We start from the raw sequence: 25,351 nt of genomic DNA on the forward strand, positions 1-25,351 counted from the left end.
TTGTGGTGTAAAGCAAGAGGTTAATCCTCTTATATATTGCTGTACAATTGTAAAAGAACACACAAGTGAAATATAATTCAATCCTTGAAAATCAATATGGTATCAGAGCAGGAAAATTAACCTGCGTCTGCTATACTGCTATCCGAGCGTGTTCAATCCTCAAAATGTCTGAAGACAATCCGCTGATATCCGAAGCTGAAAGCTCACAGGAGCCTTCCTCCATGAACGTGCATGAGGTGGACGTCAACCCAAATCAAAGATTAAGCTCAATCGTGTTGAATGAGTTTAATTACTTGCCTTGGTCGAGAGCTGTGTCTTTGGCGCTAGGTGGAAGGTCCAAGCTGGGGTTCATAAATGGAAGCTTCAAAATACCTGATGCTTCCTCACCAAACTATGAATCCTGGCTTAGCAAGGATCAGCTGGTTATGTCATGGCTTTTGAATTCCATGGATCGTAAATTAGCTGAAATATTCAGCTATTCAGAATCCTCGTACCAGCTATGGGAAGCGGTCAAGGAAATGTATGGCAGCCAAAACAATGTTGCACGGGTCTTCCAATTAAAGAAGGACATCTCCGATCTGCAGCAAGATGGCAAACCGTTTGTGCAACTCCTAGGAAGCATGAAAAGCATGTGGAATGAGTTGGAAATCTATCGCCCTCACACAACCGACGCAGCACTGCTACGAAAGAGAGCAGAAGAAGACAAGATATTTCAACTCTTGTCTAGTCTTGATTCAACGTATGAAGATCTTCGATGTCACATACTCATGAACACTGAGCTTCCTTCTTTCACCAGTGTGTGTGCGACGATTCAACGGGAAGAAGTAAGAAGGAAAGTCATGAACATAGGTACAACGACCAGTGTACCTGAGGCTAGGGCATATATAACCAACGAAAAGAGGTACAAAGGAAAACATCCGAACTTGAAGTGTCAACACTGCAATAATATAGGTCACGTCAAAGACACATGCTGGATCTTACACCCAGAGTTAAAGCTTGAGTTCATGAAGGACAACAAGGGTGTGCAAAGGATGAACCGTGCTCCACATCGAGCGAATCATGCGTCTACCTCCACCTCCAATGGGCCAGATCCACTCAAGAACTTCACAGCGAATCCTGCTGAACTCATGAACGAGTTTATGTCGTATCTTCAAATCAAGAAAGGAGTTGCTGGAAGTGATCGTGCTGATAGCATAGAAGAAGGGAACTCGACGGCATTGCTCGGCAAGTTTGCAGGGTTCTTGGCAGACACGAGATCCATACCCCAAGAGGACATGCAAGGTATCATGAAAGCCTTTAAAACTGCTCTTAAAATAAATATGTTGCATGATTTTTGGGTTGTAGATTCGGGTGCCACAGATCATATGACCAACCATGTGTCTAAGTCTCAAAAATTTGAAAAATTTGCAAACCCTTCTCAAGTTTCAATTGCAAATGGTGAGAATGTAAAGGTCTTAGGGAAGGAAAAAATAAAATTAATGTCAGACAAAATTGAATCAATGGCTTTATATGTTCCTTCCTTCCCATTTCAACTTCTATCTGTGGGAAAGATCACAAATACCTTGAATTGCTTAGCCATTTTTTCTCCTCACAATGTTATCTTTCAGGATTGTGCCACCAAGAAGACGATTGGTGAAGGGTTTTATTTAGATGGTCTCTATTACATATCAAAGAGCAATCCGAGAGGGTTTCAAGCCAAGCTCAACCACATTCAAGATAATCAATTGTGGCATCAACGTTTAGCTCATCCTTCTTCACCCATTTTGTCAACTCTATTTCCAAACTTAGGAAAGGATGATATTTCATGTGAAACATGTCACTTGTCTAAATCCACTCGACTACCTTTTAAATCTTCCTTGTCTAGAACTAGTAAGTGTTTTGAACTAGTTCATTCAGATGTATGGGGACCAACTAGTGAATCATTTGATGGCTATAAGTATTTTGTGATTTTTGTGGATGACTTTTCTCGAGTCACATGGTTATATCTCTTAAAGTCTAAGAATGAAGTTATGAAAGTTTTTAAGGACTTTCATAACCTTGTTAAAAACCATTTCTCCTCCCAAATTCAAACCTTAAGGTCTGACAATGGCACCGAATATATGTCCCATATCATGAAACAATATTTGAGCACTCATGGCATCATGCATCAAACAAGTTGTGTTGGAACACCTCAACAAAATGGTGTATCCGAACGCAAAAACCGTGACCTACTTGAAAAAACAAGAGCACTAATGCTACAAATGAATGTACCAAAGAGATTTTGGTCTCAAGGTGTTATGGCAACTGCATATATCATCAATAGATTACCCAGCCGAGTCTTGGAATTCAAGTCTCCACTCGAGGTTATGAAAGGAAGGAAAATTGACCTCTCACATCTTAGAGTGTTTGGCTGCATCTGTTTTGTGCATATTCAATCTCTTCATAGAGATAAATTAGATCCTAGAGCTGCCAAATGTATTTTTCTTGGTTATTCCTCTACACAAAAGGGATATAAGTGTTATAATCCCCAATTAAGGAGATTGATTGTGTCCAAAGATGTGCGATTTCATGAAACTAACCCTTTTTTCAGCAAGTCAAGTGAACTCACAGCCCAAGGGGATGGCATCTTAGATGTGTTCCCACTACCAAGAATTGAACTGGATGAACCACATCAACACGAGCTCAGTTATGTCAATGTTGATGCTTCTCCCAATGAAGATAGCAATGAAGGGTCTCATTCTGAGGATACACTGCATGACAATTGTGACAATGAAGATGATGCGAACGAGTGTGAAACAACGCTTCCAGCTCCTCGACGCAATCCAATGCGAGTTAGAAAAACTCCCACAAGACTTCAGGATTTTGTTATGTACAAACCCACACATCCCATCTCCAATTATGTGTCATACAAGAGAGTGACACCGAATCATGCTGCATTCCTAAGCATTATATCCAGTTACCAGGAGCCTCAGAATTTCCACGAGGCCAACAGCCAAGAGGTGTGGAAAGAGGCAATGCAAGAAGAACTTAAAGCTCTAGATCAACACAATACCTGGAGCATCACCAAACTTTCAACAGGCAAGAAAGCAATAGGTTGCAAATGGATTTATAAACTCAAATTCAAGTCAGATGGTTCAATTGAGAGACATAAAGCAAGACTGGTGGCTCGGGGATTCACTCAAACATTTGAGGTGGATTACAAAGAAACGTTTGCACCTGTGGCCAAAATGAACACAGTAAGAGTGTTATTGTCTGTAGCTGTAAACAAAGGATGGTCCATGTACCAAATGGACGTAAAGAACGCATTCTTGCACGGTGATCTCAAAGAAGAAGTCTATATGAAATTGCCACCAGGGCATCCACAAAGCAATGAACCGAATGTGGTGTGCAGATTGCTCAAAGCCATTTATGGCCTAAAGCAGTCCCCACGAGCTTGGTATGCCAAATTGAGCTCAGTTCTCACTAGTGTTGGTTTCAAAAGCAGCAACGCCGATTCCTCATTATTTGTTCGCACATGAGCTGTGGGCACATTAGTTGTGCTTATTTATGTTGATGATCTGATAATTACGGGTGATAATACTGACGAGATCTCCACTCTCAAACAGTCTCTCAGACAAAGATTTGCAATTAAAGACCTTGGGATATTGAAGTACTTTCTTGGTATAGAAGTGGCAACCTCACACAAGGGACTGTTTCTTAACCAAAGAAAGTATGTCTTGGATTTGCTCAATGATGCCAACATGAGCGATGCTAAACCAGCCACTACTCCTCTTGACAGTAAGCAAAAACCTAGCTTGAAGGGCACGCCACTCATGGATATCACCCATTATCAGCGATTGGTTGGAAAATTGATCTACCTCACAATCACTAGACCCGACATCACCTATTCTGTAAGTCTTGTGAGCCAATTCATGCACTCCCTGACTATTGAACATTTGACTCTGGTTAAACGAATCTTACGCTACTTAAAAGGTTCAGTGGGTCGTGGTATCATCATGCGAAAGAATGACAACACTCAAGTCGTAGGGTATTGTGATGCTGATTGGGCAGGCAACACAATCGATCGTAAGTCCACCTCAGGCTACTGTACATTTGTCGGTGGAAACTTGGTCACCTGGAAAAGTAAAAAGCAAACTGTTATTGCCAGATCCAGTGCCGAAGCTGAGTACCATGCAATGGCTTCCACTGCGTGTGAGTTGATATGGCTCAAGGGTCTTCTATGTGATTTAGGGTTTCCTGCAACTCTTCCTATGTCCTTATTCTGTGACAATTAGGCAGCAATGCATATAGCATCTAATCCCGTGTTTCACGAGAGAACGAAACACATTGAGGTTGATTGTCATTTCGTTCGGGCACAGGTGCAGTCGCAGGTAATTCAGACACGGTATACACGAAGCTTCGACCAATTGGCCGACATTTTCACCAAGCCCTTGGCTTCTCATCGGTTTCAATGGCTTCTGTCCAAGCTTGGATCCATAAACCTTCTGGATCCAGCTTGAGGGGGAGTATTGGAAGGCACTTTCTTCCTTAATTCAAGGGATTAATCATCTCCCTTAATTCAAGGGGATGTTATTTTATTATTCCCTAAGCCAGACAACTTCCTTAATTCAAGGGATTAATCATCTCCCTTAATTCAAGGGGAGGTTATTTTATTATTCCCTAAGCCAGACAACTTCCGTAATTCAATAGTGCTTTCTTCCTTAATCAACTCCCTTAATTCAAGGGGATGTTATTTTATTTTTCCCTAAACCAGCTGTTGTGGTGTAAAGCAAGAGGTTAATCCTCTTATATATTGCTGTACAATTGTAAAAGAACACACAAGTGAAATATAATTCAATCCTTGAAAATCAATAGCCACTTACAAACTTAGTTCTAAGACTACTCTAATGGTGTTTTAGAGCTTAATTGGACAACTACATAGAAGGTGGTTTCTACAATCTTCTCCTTTCGCTTACCTTGCAAAATTACATATCACACAACCTCATACACAATCTGTCAAATCTAATAGATATACAACCATCTGCGACAATGACAAGATAGAAAAAATAGATATAAAGACATGTTGCAGAAATCATGTTCATTACGCAGATAGTAAAATGCAAAAGGAAACCAAACCATGCAATCTAAAAACCATGAACACATAACACAACATAGTGAGAATTGAACGGTATTAATTCAGACAAACAAAGGCAAAATCGAATGCATACATAAATATTGAAACCTCCACACAATAATCAGGACAAGCACTCAGCAAACATGCACATTCAAAGAAAATATGATCGTTAAACACAGAAAAACAGGAAGGAAAGACTCCCCCTGAGGTTGTCCTTGCAGAAGAATAATACAGAAAAGATTCACTGAAAGCCAAGTTGTTTCCACCATCCATCCGTTAGATGGTAGCCATGTGGTGCAAGAAAGCGACTAACTTTGTTTCCGAGAGTGTTGCTTTTTTGGCCTCACTGGTAAAAGGTTTTCAATTTTATATTTCTGCATTTCTGTTATGTATACATTGTTCCCAGTGTTAGTATTTGGGATAAATTAGTTCAAATTTGCAACACGATCCGATCTGTAAATTTGGTAAAAGAAGTTCACTAACATTTTATATTTACAGGAAGAAGAAGAAACTCATTACACCATGCTCAATACATGATGATTTTATGCAGCTTCTGGGCGTAAATAAAGAAACATAACATCATCTTTAGCTTTTGACAAAGTGATATCTAGATTCAACGTAGGTTTCAGCATCCCATAGGAATGATCCGAAAGCAACAGCTTCCAAGATGAGCATTGTCAATCCAGAGAAGGTAAGCGCAATCACCTCATCATTAGATGCGTCAATTGAACCATCCGCAGCAATCCTGATGTCAGGTTTCCCGAACAGGGCTTGTGTCTGGTTTTCAATCAAAGAAATAGCTTCCTTTGATCTTATAGTAGCATATCTCTGAAGTGTCTCTGCATCCAAGTACGTCACATAGGATCTCAGTCGGTATGACTTGCTATCACTATCACTATCACTAGCACCTTCAGGAGCTATCCGAATCAATGAATCAGGGTCCCACAGCTGGTTTGCTGGTGCTGGATCTGCAGTGAAACCCTCAGGAAGGGTGTTCATGGATCTCTCAAGCTGGAACCGTTCATCAACTCTTTTGAGAAAATATCCGTACATTATCGAAGCAGCATACAGCTTTCCAAGTTTTATTTTGCTAATCTCAACCATGGAAGAAAGGGGGCCCACAAGTCGCTCACCAAGTACAAGGGATAAGTGGCTCTGTATCATCTCATATGCTTCAGGAGAATGAACAGACTCTAGTTTCTTTTCTTGGTTTGGCCAGAAGTCCACTCTACCGGTGGGATCTGATGTCTCTGATATCTTCGGGATCATTGAAATTTCACGGTCTACGAATTTATGCACTATCAAGCAGTATATTATCTCTTCCAATGCCATGCGCCTTTCTTTATCCTTGACTTCAGCTATTCGTCTAAAATTCATGATTTTACTTAATTAGTTCTCATTCCCAGACACCAAAACAACTAAGAAAACAAAAGTTGAGGAGAACAAATAAAGAGCAAAGACCTTGTTGGATATGTATAAAGCTAGTTACAGTATGAAGAAAAAATTGATAACAGTACCTTTTAGACACCTGATCGTGTCTACTTCAAATTGAATTTCATGAAAAAAAATAAAACTTTGTAGCTATTATTCAACAGTGGTTACTTAAGCAACCAAAGCTCCTGTGGCCAAACATTTTATTAAAAAACCAGATTGAAAACGGGAAATAACCGGAGCAGCACATAACATTATTCAACCTGTATTACAATGCTAATCTCTAAGGGTTTTAAACCTAGTACAATTCAAAGAAAAGGGAACCATATGGATTTCAAACTTATCGTTTTAAGAAGAAGGCGAAGTGAGCATAAGATGGGATGATATCATTATAACAACAGTGCAGATCTAACGCAGTATTTTGCAATATCCGTTTTTAATTTTCAATAATTACATGTATTCTCACCCATAAGTTATTGATCTGTCAAATGCAATCATGTTTCACTATCCAAACGAAACAAAAAATTGAGCCAATCGGCCCAAAGCAATCATTCAAGTCTGCTCTATTGAATCACAAAGCACATATTTATTTATAATAACCTTAATCCTGCTACAAAGGGGAAAGTAATCCTAACCCTACTACAAACTAAACAAAAATTAAGAACAGAAACCAAATCAGAATTCCCCTAAACCATTGGTGATATACACTACCAATAAGGTCTTACGATTTGGGTCAATTTATTTAACTGGGCCCACTGAGGGGAGTGTCTAGAGAGGAACTGTTAACGACTCCGATAGTGTGTATCAAATGAAGACGCGTGTCAAAAAAAACTTAACATTTACTCTATTCAACAGCAAAACCAAAACAACTAATTTGACAAATCACAGTACGTACTTGTAGAGGAGATTTGCAGATGAAGCAGCTTCTTTTCTTTGGGCATCTTTATCTATTTGAAGGTTCTCAAGCTGCTGATCAATGGCTGCAGGGAGAAGATGTGGATGCGTTTGCAATATTTGGGCCAAAAGCTGGCCAGGGGGAGATTCAAATTGAAGAGGAGAAACTGGCACCAAATTATCACTTGAATCCTTTGATGCCCTCACAACCAACCCCCTTGCTCGGCAGTTATATAGTCCGTTTCCCACCTTTGGGATGCAAAATGAAGGACAACTCTAGAAAAGAAAAAGAAAATTATGTTAGCGCACCAAGCATCCATAACCTTGCCTTAGTGCCCCATGATGGACGTGCCAGCACAGGATTGCATATAGCAATATAGTGCGGAAATAACCATACAACTTTATTAATTGAATTTCAGCAATCTGATACTTGATTAACGGTTATGTTTTCTTAAATAAGGACATCCTTAACGTCGAAAGCCTCTATGTATACCTATATATACAATGGTGAATAATCCCCTTGGACCCCTTGGAAGCAACTACCTTATGAAACAGATCGGTAGAATCAAAAGGTTCAGCATTGGTTAAAACAAAAACAGAATATATGGGAGTACAAATTCAATGAAGACATGGAAAAATTAATAGAGCAATGCTAATTAAGGAGCAAGTATCAAATCAAGTATATCACTTTCGATATTTAGAATCACTGATACAAAATGACAGCAAAAGAACATTAAAAAGTTATACGAATGCATCCACTGGCGGATGCAGCACGGGACCAGAGGGGTCAAGTTGGAAACTTCCCCACTGAAGCTGTATATTGACTCATTGGAGGCCCCTAAACTTGCCTCCATGACCCCTCACGGTATAAATTTTGGATCCGCAACTGAACAATGGAGTTCTCAGGTCCTAAATTAAAGAAAATGAAAACTAAAAATTTTCTTTTTCTACTTTCTAGGCAACCAAACAGGACAAAATTAAAGTTCTGAACTGGGTTCTATCCAATCTTTCCCCAAGAAACGAAAAGCGCTTTGGGGAAAAAAAAAAAAAAAAAAAAAAAACCAAGACGATAAATTAAAATCTAAAAATACCCATTAAATTTCTCACACTTTCTTAGCAGCCAAAGGCAATAGCAGAAGATGAATGAGTGAGTGGAGGAGAGAGCTTACTCTGAAAAAAGAAGCCGAAAGAAATGACTTGGAATCAGTGAGCGGATGTGAATGGTTGTGGCCGTGGGCATGGAAGTGTCCGAATTCTGGCCACCTGAGACCACCACCGGAGGGATTTACCAACGAAACGTCGCCAATTACCCCTGAAACCTGCATTTTTTTTCAAGCTTATTTATGTCCGTGAGAGAGTTATTTATGTCCGTGAGAGAGAGCCGTGATAATTTGATAGTGCGAGTCTTGGTGGTTAAAAGCCGTTGGTATTCTTCTTTATTTTTTGTTTTTAATTATATAATATATGGTCGGTAATTTTCTGCTTTTCTTTGTTTCTTGTTGTATTTGGGTTGTCAAAGATATTTTTAAGTGACAAGGTACGGCTAGTGAATTTCAAAATATGACTTTAGTTTTATTTTTATTTATTTTTATTTCTTTTTCACAAATGGTATCAACTACGTTAAGAGGGAGAGGGCATACTATCTACCCTAAGAGCAGCTCCACCGTGGTATTTTGCCATGGGGATTGGCAACAAATCCAATTCAATTGCCCCCCAAAGTCGCCCTAACCCAGTAGAGCAATTGGGTTGGGGGGGAGCCCGTGGGAGAGGTTAGGTTGAAGTTCAAGACACGAGTGCTTGAGGGGAATTGACGTCAGCCACGTTCTAAAAGAATTAGCGTCAGCTAAGCGCTCATGGGGGCGCATCTCTGACATATTTTCAGACGGTCGGGCTCGCGTGTCAGCCCCACTCAGTTACAGTTGAATATGGACGGTTTGATTTTTAAATCAATGGTCTAGGTTTTGTCGGCTTTAAAAAGAATGTTATGATGGGCTACGCGTCACAATTTGGACTGATGGATTTCAAATTTTTTGTAACCAACGCTTCCGATTAATTAAGTTAATAAAAATTAAAAATCTGAAAGAAAAAAAATTCACAAAAAATTTTATATATATATATATTTTTTCTATAAATATCTTACCATTTTGTCCCACCTTACACCATATTTCAATATTTTCAACGATTCTAAATAGGTAAGGACATGTCGTGCAATGGAATTGGTTAAAAATCTTATCGAAATCTATTCACAAAAATTGTGCTTTTGGATAATGATACGTGGCATGACGAGATCGGTTAAAAATCCTATCCGAAATAAAAAAATGAATTATTTTTTATTATTTTATAAAATAAAAAATACTAATATTTGTCTGGGCTATTCAGTATAGGGGTGGAGATGCAATAGGCAATTACTGTTCATTAAAGGCAGTTATTATTCACTTGAGGGGATTGAATTACCTATTGCCAAGGGGAAGAGGGATGAGCTTAGTTTCACAATGGGTTAGCAATAGGAATCTTTTGATATAGGCACTTCAATTTTGAATTTTCTAGATCAAACATCCATACATTTTAGTGATTTGATTAAACCTTTTTTTGTCATAATTTTGGTGCTATATGCACATTATATTGTATAAATTTCTTATAATCTAGCCTTTTGATTACACTCTCCTCCATTAGAGATAATTGTAAAAAAAAATTATTGGTTAGATTCACTTTATTTTCACAATAATGCTACAATTTAGCAATAATTATTTACGATTTAAGATATTTTCTTTCCAAAATAGTTTAAAATATTTTTAAATCCCCCAAAATCAAACTTATCAAAATAAATTTTTGTTTTAGTACATTAAAAGAAAATAGGATTGAGAATAATATAAATGTACCAATACACAATGTGTACAAAATAAAACGTACCAAAATCAAAATAATGTACTAATATTAACAATATGTATCAAATCAAACATACCAAAATTGCAAATAAACGTACCAATTAATGATTTTTTTTTAAATTCAAATTTACCCGCAGATAATATATACGTAATATATTGTACCTAATAATAATTCGTCAACAACTATACTTAAAAAAAAAAACAACAACAACAAAAATATAATTTCACCAAAAAAATTGAAAAAAATACACAGAGCTTTTATGTTGATCACCAACTATTTGAAAAAGAAAAAAACCATTTGGAAAAAGAAATAATATTAAATGTTTGCATAACAAAAAAAAACTATGATCGAAAAAACATATTTGGAAGAAGAGAAAATATAGTTTAATTACTAATATCTCCACTAAATAAGGAAAAGTACATCATGCAGATAAAAGGATAAATTTAAAAATTATTTTAATTTTAAAAAATAGAAGTGATTATTGGTCAAAGCACTAATCAAATTTTAAAAAGACACAGATGTTTAATCTAAATGATATATAAAAACTATAGGGGATTCTAATTTTCTGCTAGCAATAATATGGTTTAAATTCGTCTTTGGCGAGAATCAAACTAAGACATTTTACTTACAAATGAAAAGGAATACAACTAAACCATAATACTAATTAGCAATATGACTTTAGTTAAAAATACAAAACAAGTCAACCAAAATGAAATTAAGTAAGCGTCTAGTAATGTTTTACAAAACGGTTCTACAAAATTTGTTTTGTAAAATGTTATGAGACACGCCCTTAATTGTTTTTCTTATTCATTTTAATTGACTTTTTTTTGCTTTAACTAATGTTATATTTTGAAATACACTAGCTTAGGAGGAAGAAATTCTAACCCAACTAAAGTTACATATTTTGTAAATGAAAACAATCTTGTTTTGTATTTTCATAGTTTGAGAATGAGTTTGGTAATTTAATCCGAGAATGATTTTTAGAGAAAGACATTCTACATTCCTTATAAGTATATTTTTCTTTTTAATTATAGAAAGTTTGTAGTGCAAAATAAGATTCTTAGAGTATCACTAACAATTCTCATATTGAAAATGTATCTGTTAATGGTGGAAGCAGTGGTGGTGTGTGACCGTGGCAAGGGTGATGCTAGTAATAATAGTGGTTGGGAGTGGCAGTGGTGATGGTGGTGGCAATAACAGGGTAGGGAAAGGCCAATGGTGGTGGTAGTGTAGATGGTGATGGTAGCTGGAAGCGACGGTGGTGATGACGACAATGATAATGAAGAGTGGTAATGGCAATGGTCGTTGGAAGGCGGCAGGAGTGATGGTGGCAAAGAGGGGTGGCCATAGCACCAGTGGAAATAATAGAGATGGCAATAGTGGTGGCAATTGTGGTGACAATAGTGGCGATAATTTAACGTGCCGGTTGTGATGGCCATGGTAAGTTCGTGGTGCCATAACATTTTTTTTCCCTTAAAGCTCTTAACCTTCATTGATGTTCAAATCTAGTATCAGTCTTTTACACCAAATTTGCGTTTCTTTTTCTAAACACTTTTTCTTCGATTTTTATTATCTCCTGGTTTGATTCATCCCAATTTACCAAACCTAAGCCTTTTATCTCTTCTTATAATCGCATTGTACTTCCATCTTCCTCCACTACGTAATTCTCTCTCGTTTATTCAGCTAGAGTGCTCAACTTCATTAGTGCTGTCACATAAAAGACATTTGGAGAAGAAGATTACAAAAGACAAGGGCCGAGACCCAAGTTAGGAGAAATTTTTTGAGATACCGGGATCATAAGGCCACTCCAACCGATGGCTGGCCAGATGGCTCGTTTTAACCTTTTGGCCCTCCAAGATTCTCCAAGATATTAATATTTTAATGAACAGTACATGGTCATATTTGTCACAACCCGTCCCGGAATTTTAATTCCGAGGACGTGAAGTTATGAAAATGCCCTTAAACGGGACTAAGGGGCGTAAAATATGTTGTAACTTGATGATTTGGGGATTGGGTAGGATCCCACCTCCCTCAAATCTCTCCCTCATTCCCGTATCTTGTCTCTCTCTCTCCTCCCTCACAAATCTCTCATTCACTCTCCGTTCTCTCTCTTCTTCGAACTCACACGGACCACCCACAAACCACCCTAAAACTATACCAACGAAGGATCTAAGACCACCATCGTACTCCTGAGGACCACACGAACACGATGGTACCAATTTCAGGTGAGTTTCACTTCGGAAAATATGGATTTCAATTTCACTGTACGTGTGCACTGTTCATGCACACGTAAAACTTGATGTTTTCTGGGATTTTGAAGCTTGTAGGAAGCTTGGTGAGGTCCTAAGGAAGCTCGGAGTGCTTCGTTTGAAGGATTTGGACGTCGGGATCACGAACTGTAAGTTTGGCCGAATTTTCGTATTTTTGGAAAAGTTTGATTCCGTTGTTTTTAGGCCCTAAAACTAGTCCAACGTGGTAGATTATGTTTAGGGCTTCATTTTGGTATAAATTACGTGAAAAATGGACATAGGAACACGGAGAACGACAAGTTCAAAGTTTGGCCGGAGCTTTCGGGGCTTTTTCCGGCGAATCCACGGCGAGTTAGGGGTTGAGGAAGGTATGGATGTGTTCGTCTCGTCAATACCTTCATTTTGATATATAGTGCGTCGAAAATGGTTAAGAAATGAAGAAGTTATGACACTTTGAAATTTACCCAGAAATTCCGGCAAAACACTATTTCCGGCGAAACCAGTCCGGCGACGCGAGGAAGAAGACGCGCGCGTGGGCAGCGCGTGAACAGGGCGCGTGGGGGCGCGTGAGAACTCCAAATTGAGTTCTGAAAATTGTCACGCGTTCGTGACGTCGTGTAGATCACCGTGGTATATTCATACACCCAAATTGAATAACGTATGAGAAAGTTATGGACGAATGTTTGGTGTATGTGCGTTAAATAACGTCAATTTGGTTACTTTTTGTATAGGTGAAAATTATACAAAAGAAGAATGTAACCAATCTAGGGGAGGCTCAGGGACCTACGAGACGTCGATGTGATATGTGAGTGGGCAGTTATTTTTCAGTATATATATATATATATATATACGTATGCTTGATGTATTTTCCAGAAACGTATTTTAAAAGAAATACGAATTAATTATCCTGTCATATATGCATCATATTTTAATATGTGCATTACCATAATTATGCATACTGTTGCATGGTGCTGAGGAGGCCCAGGTAAGCTACATTTGAAATACATTTGATATACGTATGAAATACATCATCACATGCATTAGTAGTAGCATACATTTATATATGTGTATTTGGTGCTGTGGACGCACAGGTAAGTGCCAGGTAAGTGGTATTCATGTTTGTATTCAGTAGTAGCTTGAGCATTTATTGAGCGTGGAGCTCTATACGCTTGAGCATTTATTGAGCGTGGAGCTCTATACGCTTGAGCATTTATTGAGCGTGGAGCTCTATTGATGTGAATTACGCTTGAGCATTTATTGAGCGTGGAGCTCTATACGCTTGAGCATTTATTGAGCGTGGAGCTCTATTGATGTGAATTACGCTTGAGCATTTATTGAGCGTGGAGCTCTATTGATGTGAATTACGCTTGAGCATTTATTGAGCGTGGAGCTCTATACGCTTGAGCATTTATTGAGCGTGGAGCTCTATTGATGTGAATTACGCTTGAGCATTTATTGAGCGTGGAGCTCTATCTACAGCCGTACAGGTCACGTTAGGTGACTCCCGGCTGCTAGATTATATGTTATTGATGTGAATTACGCTTGAGCATTTATATTTGATTATGAGATTCTGTTATGGCATATTGTGGAGCATGAATGGCATACTATAAGAGCATGATTGACATATTTATACATACGTATATATGTTTATTTTCTGGGAATTTATATTTGTTTTACGGCGAGGGGTTAGTATATTCAAAGGGAAAAGAAGGTTTTGAATACGTACGTTTTGCTGACCCACTCAACTTTGTTTTGCGCCCCTCCAGGTTCAAGAATTGCAAAGGTGTGGTGACTACGAGGAAATTCAACGGAGTTCTGACAGAATGGACCAAATAAGGACTCACCTTCGGGTGTTGCATTTTAGAAGTAGTATATTTTAAAGCTTCCGAACTGTGCAAATGGTTACGTCACTCTCACGTGACGGCCAGCATACCCTCCTTCGGGACGGGGTGTGTCAGTTGGTATCAGAGCCTAAGTTTCAATCTTGGACATCTTGAGAAGTTCTAGTGAATTCTATCAGAACTACACCGCCTCGTAGCAAACCACGTAGTTAGAGGAACTTAGTCTCCCTGTTTTAGCTGTTAGGTGAAACTATTATTTTGGTGATTCAGTATATTATCTAAAGGGATATTTTAAGATGGGTTATGAGTTGAATTTGAATCACCTTATGAAATGATGAACCTGAGGGAGCAAAGTGATGGATTAACCAATTGGAAAAGATGTTTTAGATTATGCAAGTCAAAGGAATCTTCCTTTTGACAGAAGGGTTGAGACGACTAACTGGTTTGAGTTATGAACTTGTATCCTGGTGGAAACAGGAGTATAATTCGTTGTCACCAGAGGAAACAGCCGATTGAGAATTGTTTAAGGACTTGTTTAAAGAAAAGAATTATTCCTTCGGCATCTAAAGAATTATTCCTTCGGCATCTTATGATGGTAGAAAGCAAGAGTTTGTAAATGTGAGACAAGGAAAGCTGACGATCAATGAGTATTATAGAAAGTTCTCGGACTTGCCTCGTCCCATTCGAATATTGCTGCTATTTTGATTGAAGTGTTATATTGTTTTAGGCTGGGTGGCATAAGGCAGTGGTATTTTGGGTGACCACTATCCATTGTAATTCTTACCAGGAATATACAAGATGTTGTTGAGCCTTGAGGACTCTGAGAACATGTTCAGCGAGAGTAAAGAAGAATGATAAAAGAATGGGAATCAAAAGAGGACGATAAAGTTAATGATTCCTCATATCAAGAATATAGAAAGATTCGGAACTTCAAAAGAAGTGAAGCTAATTCTAGTTCTTTTGGCAAAGGTTTTAATGTCATTGATCAGAGGTGAAGTGATAGATGTATTGGTAATCCCAGATCTCAGAGACAAGGTGATTTTGGTAAAAGAAATGTACCTTTGTACTGTAGGTACAATAATGGACACCTTTGAGAATGTGGGCAAGAAAGCATTGGACGCTTTACAAGTGGATAGATGGGACATAGAACTGCAAATTATGTCCAAAGCCAACAGAGGCCCTAGCAGTCTTCTTTGCCACAACTGGCGCCGATCCAGCAAGTTCCTGGATCTATTAATTATGGTCAGTTAGGTCGTGGTGTACATGAAAGAAGTATTTACACTAATAGAGGTTGTGGGAGACAACAACAAGCCCAGGGATGTGTTAACTACACATCACTGCAAGATACTCAGAATTATTTGGATTTGATTAGGGGTACGATAATTATTCTTAATGACTTAGCTAGAGTCTATTTGTTAATAATGTAGAAATTTTACGTTATTATTGTTATTGCCTAGAAAGTAGTAAATAAACGCGGTTGAGACGTGTGTATGTATTTCCTCATGAGTGGCAAAATAGTAATATTACACCCTCGAGAGTTGTTGCTTACTTATCGAGACAACGATGATTTATCAGTATTGCGGGCTGCAGACCGTAATATTAATAACTTATTCGTGGATTCGTTAAGCAAGTAAACCGGTAGGTTATTCTATGTTAGTATCGTACTTATTTAGAGTGCTCAGTAATAGTAGAGTATATATTGTTGCCAGCTACTTTTGTTTCACTAGATTGTGGATTTCGATGTTATTCTAGAGCATTCTATTATGATACTTGGCATGACATACATTCATATTGTCTAGCATTTTTGAGATATATTACGTATTTGAGTATATACTTTATTTCCGGGAAACCAATTATTTTCCATCGGTCTGGATGACTAGAGATTACTTTTGTAAGTATGTAAAGTGAAGTGAGGCAGACCGTTAATTATGCTCTGAGAGCAAAGAGATTATTATCAAAAGGCTGCCAAGGATACTTATCTCATGTGGTACTAAATGATGTCACTCCTAGTAGTGTGGAAGAAGTGGGAGTAGTCAAACATTTACCTGACGTTTTCCCTGAGAATTTACCTGGATTGCCGCCAGTTAAAGATGTAGAGTTCACTATGGATTGTCTCCAGGTACAAACCATATATTATAGAATGTGCCTTTTGAACTAAGAGAATTGGAAATTGGTTGATAAAGGTTTTTATTCAACCTAGTACATTACGTTGGGGGAACCCCAGTTTATTGGTGAGAAAGAAAATGGACGTTAAGGCTGTGCTTTGATTATAGACCATGGAATCGGGTAACGTTTGAGAACCGTGATCCATGATGGTGTACTGATGTTTAATGAATCAGCTCAGAGGTATTTGTATATTTTCTAAGATTGACTTGAGGTCTGGATATTATTAGTTGAAGATTATCGGTGAGGATGCCCTTATGATAACTTTCAGAACTCGTTAAGGTCATTTCAAGTTTTGGTGATGCCATTCGGAGTGACGAATGCATCTACTACTTTATGAATTTGATGAATGAAGTATTCCAATGATATCTAGACTGATTTGTTGTTGTTGCTATTGAAAGGATTGATAAGACTAGAGCAAAGTATGCTAAACATCTTAAATCGGTATTGCAAAGATCGAGGGAATGTCGATTATATGCTAAGTTTAGCAAATGCCAATGTTGGATGAATCAAGTAGCATTTTTGAGATATGTTATATCTGCTTCAGGTATTCAAGTGAATTCTTAAAAGGTAGCAGAAATTGAGAATTTAGAACAACCACGAATCGTGATTGGGATTCGGAGTTATCCTAGCTTAACAAGCTATCATGGACGGTTCGTGAAAGATTTTTCAGTCATTGCTTTGTCATTGACGAGATTGTTGAGAAAAGAGATTATGTATGAGTGGGAAGGAAATTGTGAGCAAAGGATTCAACAACTGAAGTATTTCCTCACTCATGCACGTAATTTAGTATTCCCAGAGAATAGTGGTAATCATAAATTTTAGTGATGTTTCTTGAATGGTATGGGATGCATGTTGATGCAAATGTTAGGGTGATTACATACGTTTCACGACAAAAGGAACCTCATGAAATGAATTACCCTACTGGTGATTTGGAAGTCATGATTACCATTCTTGCTGTGAAGTTATGAAGACATTATATTTGGTAAGAATGCAAGATTTTTACGAATCCAAAAAGTCTCCAATATCCATTACTTGGAAGGATTTTGATATAAGGCAGGGAAGGTGGATTGAATTGTTTAATGAACATGATTGTACGACCAGGGTGATCGTAAAATTGTTCTAGCTGATGCACTTGGTGAAAAGACTGTGGTAAGAGTTAATGTCTGGCACGCTTGCCAAGATTGTCTTCTTGTGGATTGGAAATCAACTGAAGTAAAGTTGAGAATGGAAGATTGAGAAGAAGTTGTAATTGCTAATTTTCAAGTTAAGTCTTTTTAGTAAGGTCGTACTCAAGACTCAAATGGTTAACGACGAAAATTAAGAATTAACCAAGGTAAAGAAAGAAGGGAAAAAGAAAGATTGCTGAGTTCGAGAATAGGATGGTTATGATTGAACTTGAGGTGATAGTTGATCAATGTACCAAGTTAGTACATTTACTCGAGTGTTGAGTAACAACCACAGTACAACAGTACTTATAAGTTTTATGGAGAAGAGATTTGGGTTACGGAACTGCTGAGTTTCTTAAGTATGTTGGTTGCACAGTTTCCAAAGTAACGCTATAAGGACCGTGAAATGTGTCGATTTTTGTTGATTTGTGGAAGAAATACTTCTAGATAGAGAAGATTCGATCACGAAAGAGTTTTGGTAGGCCCTGAAACTATGGATGAGTCTTCTCAAAGTATTCAGGTGATTAAGTTTAACCTGAGAGTAGCCAGGAATGGCAAAAGAGATTAATAGTTGAACATGTCACTAATCGAGTGTTTAACGTAGATGATCTTATAATTTTGAAGGTTTCACTTTAGAAAAGTATGATACGGCTTGGAAAGGAAAGCAAATTAAGTCCTAAGTACATCGGACTTTATGTGATCATCGAAGAGTAGGTGAAGTTGCTTGAATTACTTTCAGAGTTATTGTAAGAGCATGATGTGTTTCATGATTCAACATTTTTAGAAATTTCATCATGAAAAGAAATAGTGAGATTTGGAAAGGAGACAAAATAAGTCTTAAACACATCAGACCGTTTTTGACCACTAAAGGAATCGATGAAGTTGCATACAAGTGGTGATGTCTTCAGAATTGGCTAAGGTGCATAATGTATTATATTTCGATGTGTTGTCACTAGGTGGCAGATTCGTCACATGGAGTTCCGGTGCAACTATTGAGAATTAATCCGGATTAAACTAGTTGAGGAACCAAGGACGACTTTGGATTGGAAAAAGAATGTATTGAGAATTAAGACAGTGTAATTGGTAAAGAATTTGTGAAGAAAGCATTCAGTGGAAGAAATTACGTGGGAGAAGGAGAATCGGATGAGAGAGATTTATCCGAAGCTATGGTATGAGTTTAGATGATTAAGTTGGTTGTTGGAATTTCGGGGACGAAATTCTATAAGGAGGGAAGGTTGTCACAACCCGTCCCGGAATTTTAATTCCGAGGACGTGAAGTTATGAAAATGCCCTTAAACGGGACTAAGGGGCGTAAAATATGTTGTAACTTGATGATTTGGGGATTGGGTAGGATCCCACCTCCCTCAAATCTCTCCCTCATTCCCGTATCTTGTCTCTCTCTCTCCTCCCTCACAAATCTCTCATTCACTCTCCGTTCTCTCTCTTCTTCGAACTCACACGGACCACCCACAAACCACCCTAAAACTATACCAACGAAGGATCTAAGACCACCATCGTACTCCTGAGGACCACACGAACACGATGGTACCAATTTCAGGTGAGTTTCACTTCGGAAAATATGGATTTCAATTTCACTGTACGTGTGCACTGTTCATGCACACGTAAAACTTGATGTTTTCTGGGATTTTGAAGCTTGTAGGAAGCTTGGTGAGGTCCTAAGGAAGCTCGGAGTGCTTCGTTTGAAGGATTTGGACGTCGGGATCACGAACTGTAAGTTTGGCCGAATTTTCGTATTTTTGGAAAAGTTTGATTCCGTTGTTTTTAGGCCCTAAAACTAGTCCAACGTGGTAGATTATGTTTAGGGCTTCATTTTGGTATAAATTACGTGAAAAATGGACATAGGAACACGGAGAACGACAAGTTCAAAGTTTGGCCGGAGCTTTCGGGGCTTTTTCCGGCGAATCCACGGCGAGTTAGGGGTTGAGGAAGGTATGGATGTGTTCGTCTCGTCAATACCTTCATTTTGATATATAGTGCGTCGAAAATGGTTAAGAAATGAAGAAGTTATGACACTTTGAAATTTACCCAGAAATTCCGGCAAAACACTATTTCCGGCGAAACCAGTCCGGCGACGCGAGGAAGAAGACGCGCGCGTGGGCAGCGCGTGAACAGGGCGCGTGGGGGCGCGTGAGAACTCCAAATTGAGTTCTGAAAATTGTCACGCGTTCGTGACGTCGTGTAGATCACCGTGGTATATTCATACACCCAAATTGAATAACGTATGAGAAAGTTATGGACGAATGTTTGGTGTATGTGCGTTAAATAACGTCAATTTGGTTACTTTTTGTATAGGTGAAAATTATACAAAAGAAGAATGTAACCAATCTAGGGGAGGCTCAGGGACCTACGAGACGTCGATGTGATATGTGAGTGGGCAGTTATTTTTCAGTATATATATATATATATATATACGTATGCTTGATGTATTTTCCAGAAACGTATTTTAAAAGAAATACGAATTAATTATCCTGTCATATATGCATCATATTTTAATATGTGCATTACCATAATTATGCATACTGTTGCATGGTGCTGAGGAGGCCCAGGTAAGCTACATTTGAAATACATTTGATATACGTATGAAATACATCATCACATGCATTAGTAGTAGCATACATTTATATATGTGTATTTGGTGCTGTGGACGCACAGGTAAGTGCCAGGTAAGTGGTATTCATGTTTGTATTCAGTAGTAGCTTGAGCATTTATTGAGCGTGGAGCTCTATACGCTTGAGCATTTATTGAGCGTGGAGCTCTATACGCTTGAGCATTTATTGAGCGTGGAGCTCTATTGATGTGAATTACGCTTGAGCATTTATTGAGCGTGGAGCTCTATACGCTTGAGCATTTATTGAGCGTGGAGCTCTATTGATGTGAATTACGCTTGAGCATTTATTGAGCGTGGAGCTCTATTGATGTGAATTACGCTTGAGCATTTATTGAGCGTGGAGCTCTATACGCTTGAGCATTTATTGAGCGTGGAGCTCTATTGATGTGAATTACGCTTGAGCATTTATTGAGCGTGGAGCTCTATCTACAGCCGTACAGGTCACGTTAGGTGACTCCCGGCTGCTAGATTATATGTTATTGATGTGAATTACGCTTGAGCATTTATATTTGATTATGAGATTCTGTTATGGCATATTGTGGAGCATGAATGGCATACTATAAGAGCATGATTGACATATTTATACATACGTATATATGTTTATTTTCTGGGAATTTATATTTGTTTTACGGCGAGGGGTTAGTATATTCAAAGGGAAAAGAAGGTTTTGAATACGTACGTTTTGCTGACCCACTCAACTTTGTTTTGCGCCCCTCCAGGTTCAAGAATTGCAAAGGTGTGGTGACTACGAGGAAATTCAACGGAGTTCTGACAGAATGGACCAAATAAGGACTCACCTTCGGGTGTTGCATTTTAGAAGTAGTATATTTTAAAGCTTCCGAACTGTGCAAATGGTTACGTCACTCTCACGTGACGGCCAGCATACCCTCCTTCGGGACGGGGTGTGTCAATATTTGCTTTCGTCTCCAACCGAGGGCCAAAGGGCCATAGAGCTCGTTTTAGCCCTGTCACGAAAAATCGTCTCCAACCGATGACCAAAGGGTCATAGGGCTAAACATAATTTATTATTTAAATTTAAAAAATACAACAACTTAAATTCAAATCCAACAACTTAAATTTTAAAACTACAATGATAACTAACCCAAAAAACCAAAAAAATTAGAACTTAAATTTAATGAATGGTTTAGGTATTTATAGGGAAAAAAATTAGAATTTTTAAGAATTTGAAAAAAAAAATGGCCCAAAAAACCAAAAAAAATAAATAAAATAAAATTTTGAATACAACGGCTAGTAGCAATCCTGCCGGTTATAACCGACAGGAATACATTTAATTTTTAATATAAATATATTCCTCTCGATTATAACCGACATGAATACTATATTTTCTGGCCAGCCATCCAGCCCTCTAGCCCTCTCCGATTCCGTGGGGCCCTCTCAGATTCCACAACCCTCTGGCCTGGCCCTCGATTGGAGACTGTTTTCGGGCTATTTTCGGCCCTCTGGCCCTCTGAACCCTTCGGTTGGAGATGGCCTAACCGACAGGATTGATTTAAATTCTGACCAGCCCCGGACCGGGCAGCCAACCTTCCAGCCCTCTCCGATTCCATGAGGCCCTCTCAGATTCCACAGCCCTCTGGCCTAGCCATCGGTTGGAGACGATTTTCGAGCTATTTTGCGGCCCTCTGGCCCTCTGGACCCTTCGGTTGGAGATGACTTAAGCTGATTTGGAGTTCCAAACCAATTGGGCCTTGACACCTGCATATTTTACTTTAAAAACTTGAAAAGATTGACACGTTTCTATTTATTTTATATTTTTATTAACAAGCAGACTTTTTGTCAACTGAATTCCAAATTTACCCCTACATTAATGTTCTCCACTACCCTTCCACGCCAAATACCCACCACACCAGCAACCGTCCACCTTAATCGCCGCCATGTGGCCCAGCCGGCAACACCCAATCTCTTCTCTCTCTTCCTCTTTTTCAGTCTCTGCTTCCCTCTCTTTCTCGCTCACTCTTATTCCAAAATGGAACCTGAAGGGATGTCGGTGTCACTTCAGATCTGTTGTTGCCGACCTCCGATTTTAGGGCTTATTAGGTCGCCAGAATCCCATCGCTTATTCATATTCCTATTTCTTTAATTAATTTCATTTTTTTGCTTTATTTGATTGATGTAAGAAAATGGTTTTAAAGAAGAAATCGATGGTATTGCAAAGAAAAGATTGCGTTTTCGTGAGAGGAATGGTGGCAATGGCAGTCGGTGCGGTGGGTGATTTGGGGAACTGGAACAGTTGGTTATTTGTTTCTTATTTTTACAAAAGAATTATTTTTTAAGCTGTTTAACTGCTATTTTACAACTGTCAATAAATGATTAGTGGAGAACATCACCTGTCTTGCTTAGGTGTATGTTCCGGTCACTTAGAAAATTTTCTCCCAAGTTAGATGCCCTACAAACGCTCAATTAAAAATGTATAAACGCATAATTAAGAGACTGTTTAATAACCATTTCTTTTTTCAATTTTTGCTATCACTTTTGAAAACTAAAAACTGAAATTTTGTTTGCTCAAATTCAAACTGAAAAGTGAAAACTAAAAACCAAAAACTGAAAACGAAATGGTTATATTTTGAAATTCACTAGTTTAGGAGAAAGAAATTGTAACCTAACTAGAGTTATATTTGTTGTAAAATGAAAACAAATGTAATTTTGTATTTTCATAGTTTGAGAATGTGTTTGGTAATTTAATTCAAGAGTGATTTTTTGAGAAAGAAGATATTGAAAATGCATCTGCTAATGGTGGAAGCATTGGCGGTGTGTGATTGTGGCAAGGGTGGTGCTAGTAATAATAGTGGTTGGGGGGTGGCAGTGGTAGTAGTGACAATGGCAATTGTGATGATTGTGGGATATGGGTGGTGGCAATAACAGGGTAGGGATGGGGCAATGGTGGTGGGATGGTGACAGTGTAGATAGTGATGGTAGCGGGGAGTGGTGGTGACAGCAGCAGGGACAATGGTGGTAAAGAGTGGTAATGGCAATGGTAGTGGAAGGCGACAAGAGTGATGGTGGCAAAGAGGGGTGGCCATAGCACCAGTGGAAATAATAGAGGTGGCAGTAGTGGTGGCAATTGTGGTGACAATAGTGACGATAGTTTAATGTGCCGGTTGTGATGGCCATGGTAATTTGGTGGTGGCATAACATTTTTTTTCCCTTAAAGCTCTTAACCTTCATTGATGTTCAGAGTATTAGTCTTTTAGGCCATATTTGCATTTCTTTTTCTAAACACTTTTTCTTTGATTTTTATTATCTCCTGGTTTGATTCGTCCCAATTTACCAAAACTAAGCCTTTTATCTCTTCTTATAATCGCATTGTACTTCTATCTTAGTCCACTGCGTAATTCTCTCTCGTTTATTCAGCTAGAGTGCTTGACTTCATTAGTGCTATCACAAAAAAGACATGGAGAAGAAGATTACAAAAGGCGAGGGTTGAGACTCGAGTTAGATGCCCTATAAGTGCTCAATTAAAAATGTATAAACACATAATTAAGGGGTTGTTTAATAACCATTTCTTTTTTCAATTTTTGCTATCACTTTTGAAAACAAAAAACTGAAATCTTGTTTGTTCAAATTCAAACTAAAAAGTGAAAACCAAAACCCAAAACCAAAAACCAAAAATCAAAAACGAAATGGTTATATTTTGAAATTCACTAGCTTAGAAGAAAGAAATTTTAACCTAACTAGAGTTATATTTTTTTTTTTCAAATGAAAACAAATGTAATTTTGTATTTTCATAGTTTGAGAATGTGTTTGGTAATTTAATTCAAGAGTGATTTTTTTGAGAAAGAAAATATTGAAAATGCATCTGCTACTGGTGGAAGCAGTGGTGGTGTGTGATTGTGGCAAGGGTGGTGCTAGTAATAATAGTGGTTGGGGGGTGGCAATGGTAGTAGTGACAATGGCAGTGGTGATGATGGTGGGATATGAGTGGTGGCAATAACAGGGTAAGGACGGGGCAATGGTGGTGGGATGGTGATGGTAGCGAGGTGTGGAGGTGGCAGCAATGGGGACAATGGTGGTTAAGAGTGGTAACGGCAATGGTAGTTGGAAGGTAGCGGGAGTGATGGTGGCAAAGAGGGGTGGTCATAGCACTAGTGGAAATAATAGAGGTGGCAATAGTGGTGGCAATGGTGGTGAGGGTAGTAAAAGTTTAACGTGCTGATTGCGATGATAATAGTAAGTTGGTGGTGGCATGCATGATTTTTTTCTCACTTAGAACTCTTAGCTTTCATCGATGTTCAAATCTAGACTCAAACTTTGCCAAATTTGCGTTTCTTTTTCTAAGCACATTTTCTTTGATTTTTTTTATCCTGGTTTGATTCGTCGGAATTTACCCAACCTAAGCCTTTTATCTCTTCTTTTAATCGCGTTGTACTTCCATCTTCCTTCACTGTGTAACTCGATCTGCTTTATTCGCCTAGAGTGCTTGACTTCATTAGTGCAATCATAGAGAGAACACTTGGAGGAGAAGATTAGAAAAGACGAGGGCCAAGACCCAAGTTCGATGCCCTATCAGCGCTCAATTAATTAAAAATGTATAAACACATAATTAAAAAGCTGGTTAATAACCATTTCGTTTTCAATTTTTGGTATCGCTTTTGAAAACTGAAAACTGAAATCTTGTCTGCTTAAATTCAAACTGAAAAGTGAAAACTAAAAACCAAAACCAGAAGCTAAAAACTGAAAACAAAGTGGTTATCAAAATGTCTCCTAAATAAATAACCCTACCTAAACCTAGAACCAACCTTGAAACTCATGTTGGATCGACTTAAACTTGGATCACCGCCACCGGCACAGGCACAACGCCCCCGTCAATGACGTGTAAATTTATCTTCACATGGTGTTGTATCATTTGCACGAAACATTGGGGCTATAATTTGAGCAAAATAGTAACGTCACATAACTTGGGTAACTATGGACTCAACGTGCCTAATGCAACCAACATATAAATAGTAGACATAAGTAAACCAGTTTACAAATCAAGA

General features: G+C 38.3%; 1 protein-coding gene and 1 long non-coding RNA gene across 2 annotated transcripts; one reads left to right on the plus strand and one right to left on the minus strand.

Annotated features, from left to right (window-relative positions):
• Positions 1 to 5,527: 5,527 nt before the first annotated feature.
• Positions 5,528 to 8,845, minus strand: LOC137711250 (beta-casein (DUF760)). Its single transcript, XM_068450480.2, has 3 exons — positions 8,587 to 8,845; positions 7,419 to 7,693; positions 5,528 to 6,458 (listed from the first exon to the last, which is right to left on the minus strand). Exons 1-3 carry the CDS (start codon positions 8,740 to 8,742, stop codon positions 5,678 to 5,680), a joined length of 1,212 nt encoding a protein of 403 aa, XP_068306581.2. The 5' UTR covers positions 8,743 to 8,845; the 3' UTR covers positions 5,528 to 5,677.
• Positions 8,846 to 19,742: 10,897 nt separating this feature from the next.
• On the plus strand, positions 19,743 to 21,137 carry LOC148696459 (uncharacterized). Its single transcript, XR_015963833.1, has 3 exons — positions 19,743 to 19,937; positions 20,039 to 20,112; positions 21,074 to 21,137. It is a non-coding gene; the product is annotated as an uncharacterized LOC148696459 (long non-coding RNA).
• Positions 21,138 to 25,351: the final 4,214 nt, after the last annotated feature.

This window comes from Pyrus communis, chromosome 6, assembly GCF_041283825.1.
Source record: "Pyrus communis isolate YQ-2024b chromosome 6, ASM4128382v1, whole genome shotgun sequence".
In the NCBI taxonomy this organism is placed as follows: domain Eukaryota; kingdom Viridiplantae; phylum Streptophyta; class Magnoliopsida; order Rosales; family Rosaceae; genus Pyrus; species Pyrus communis.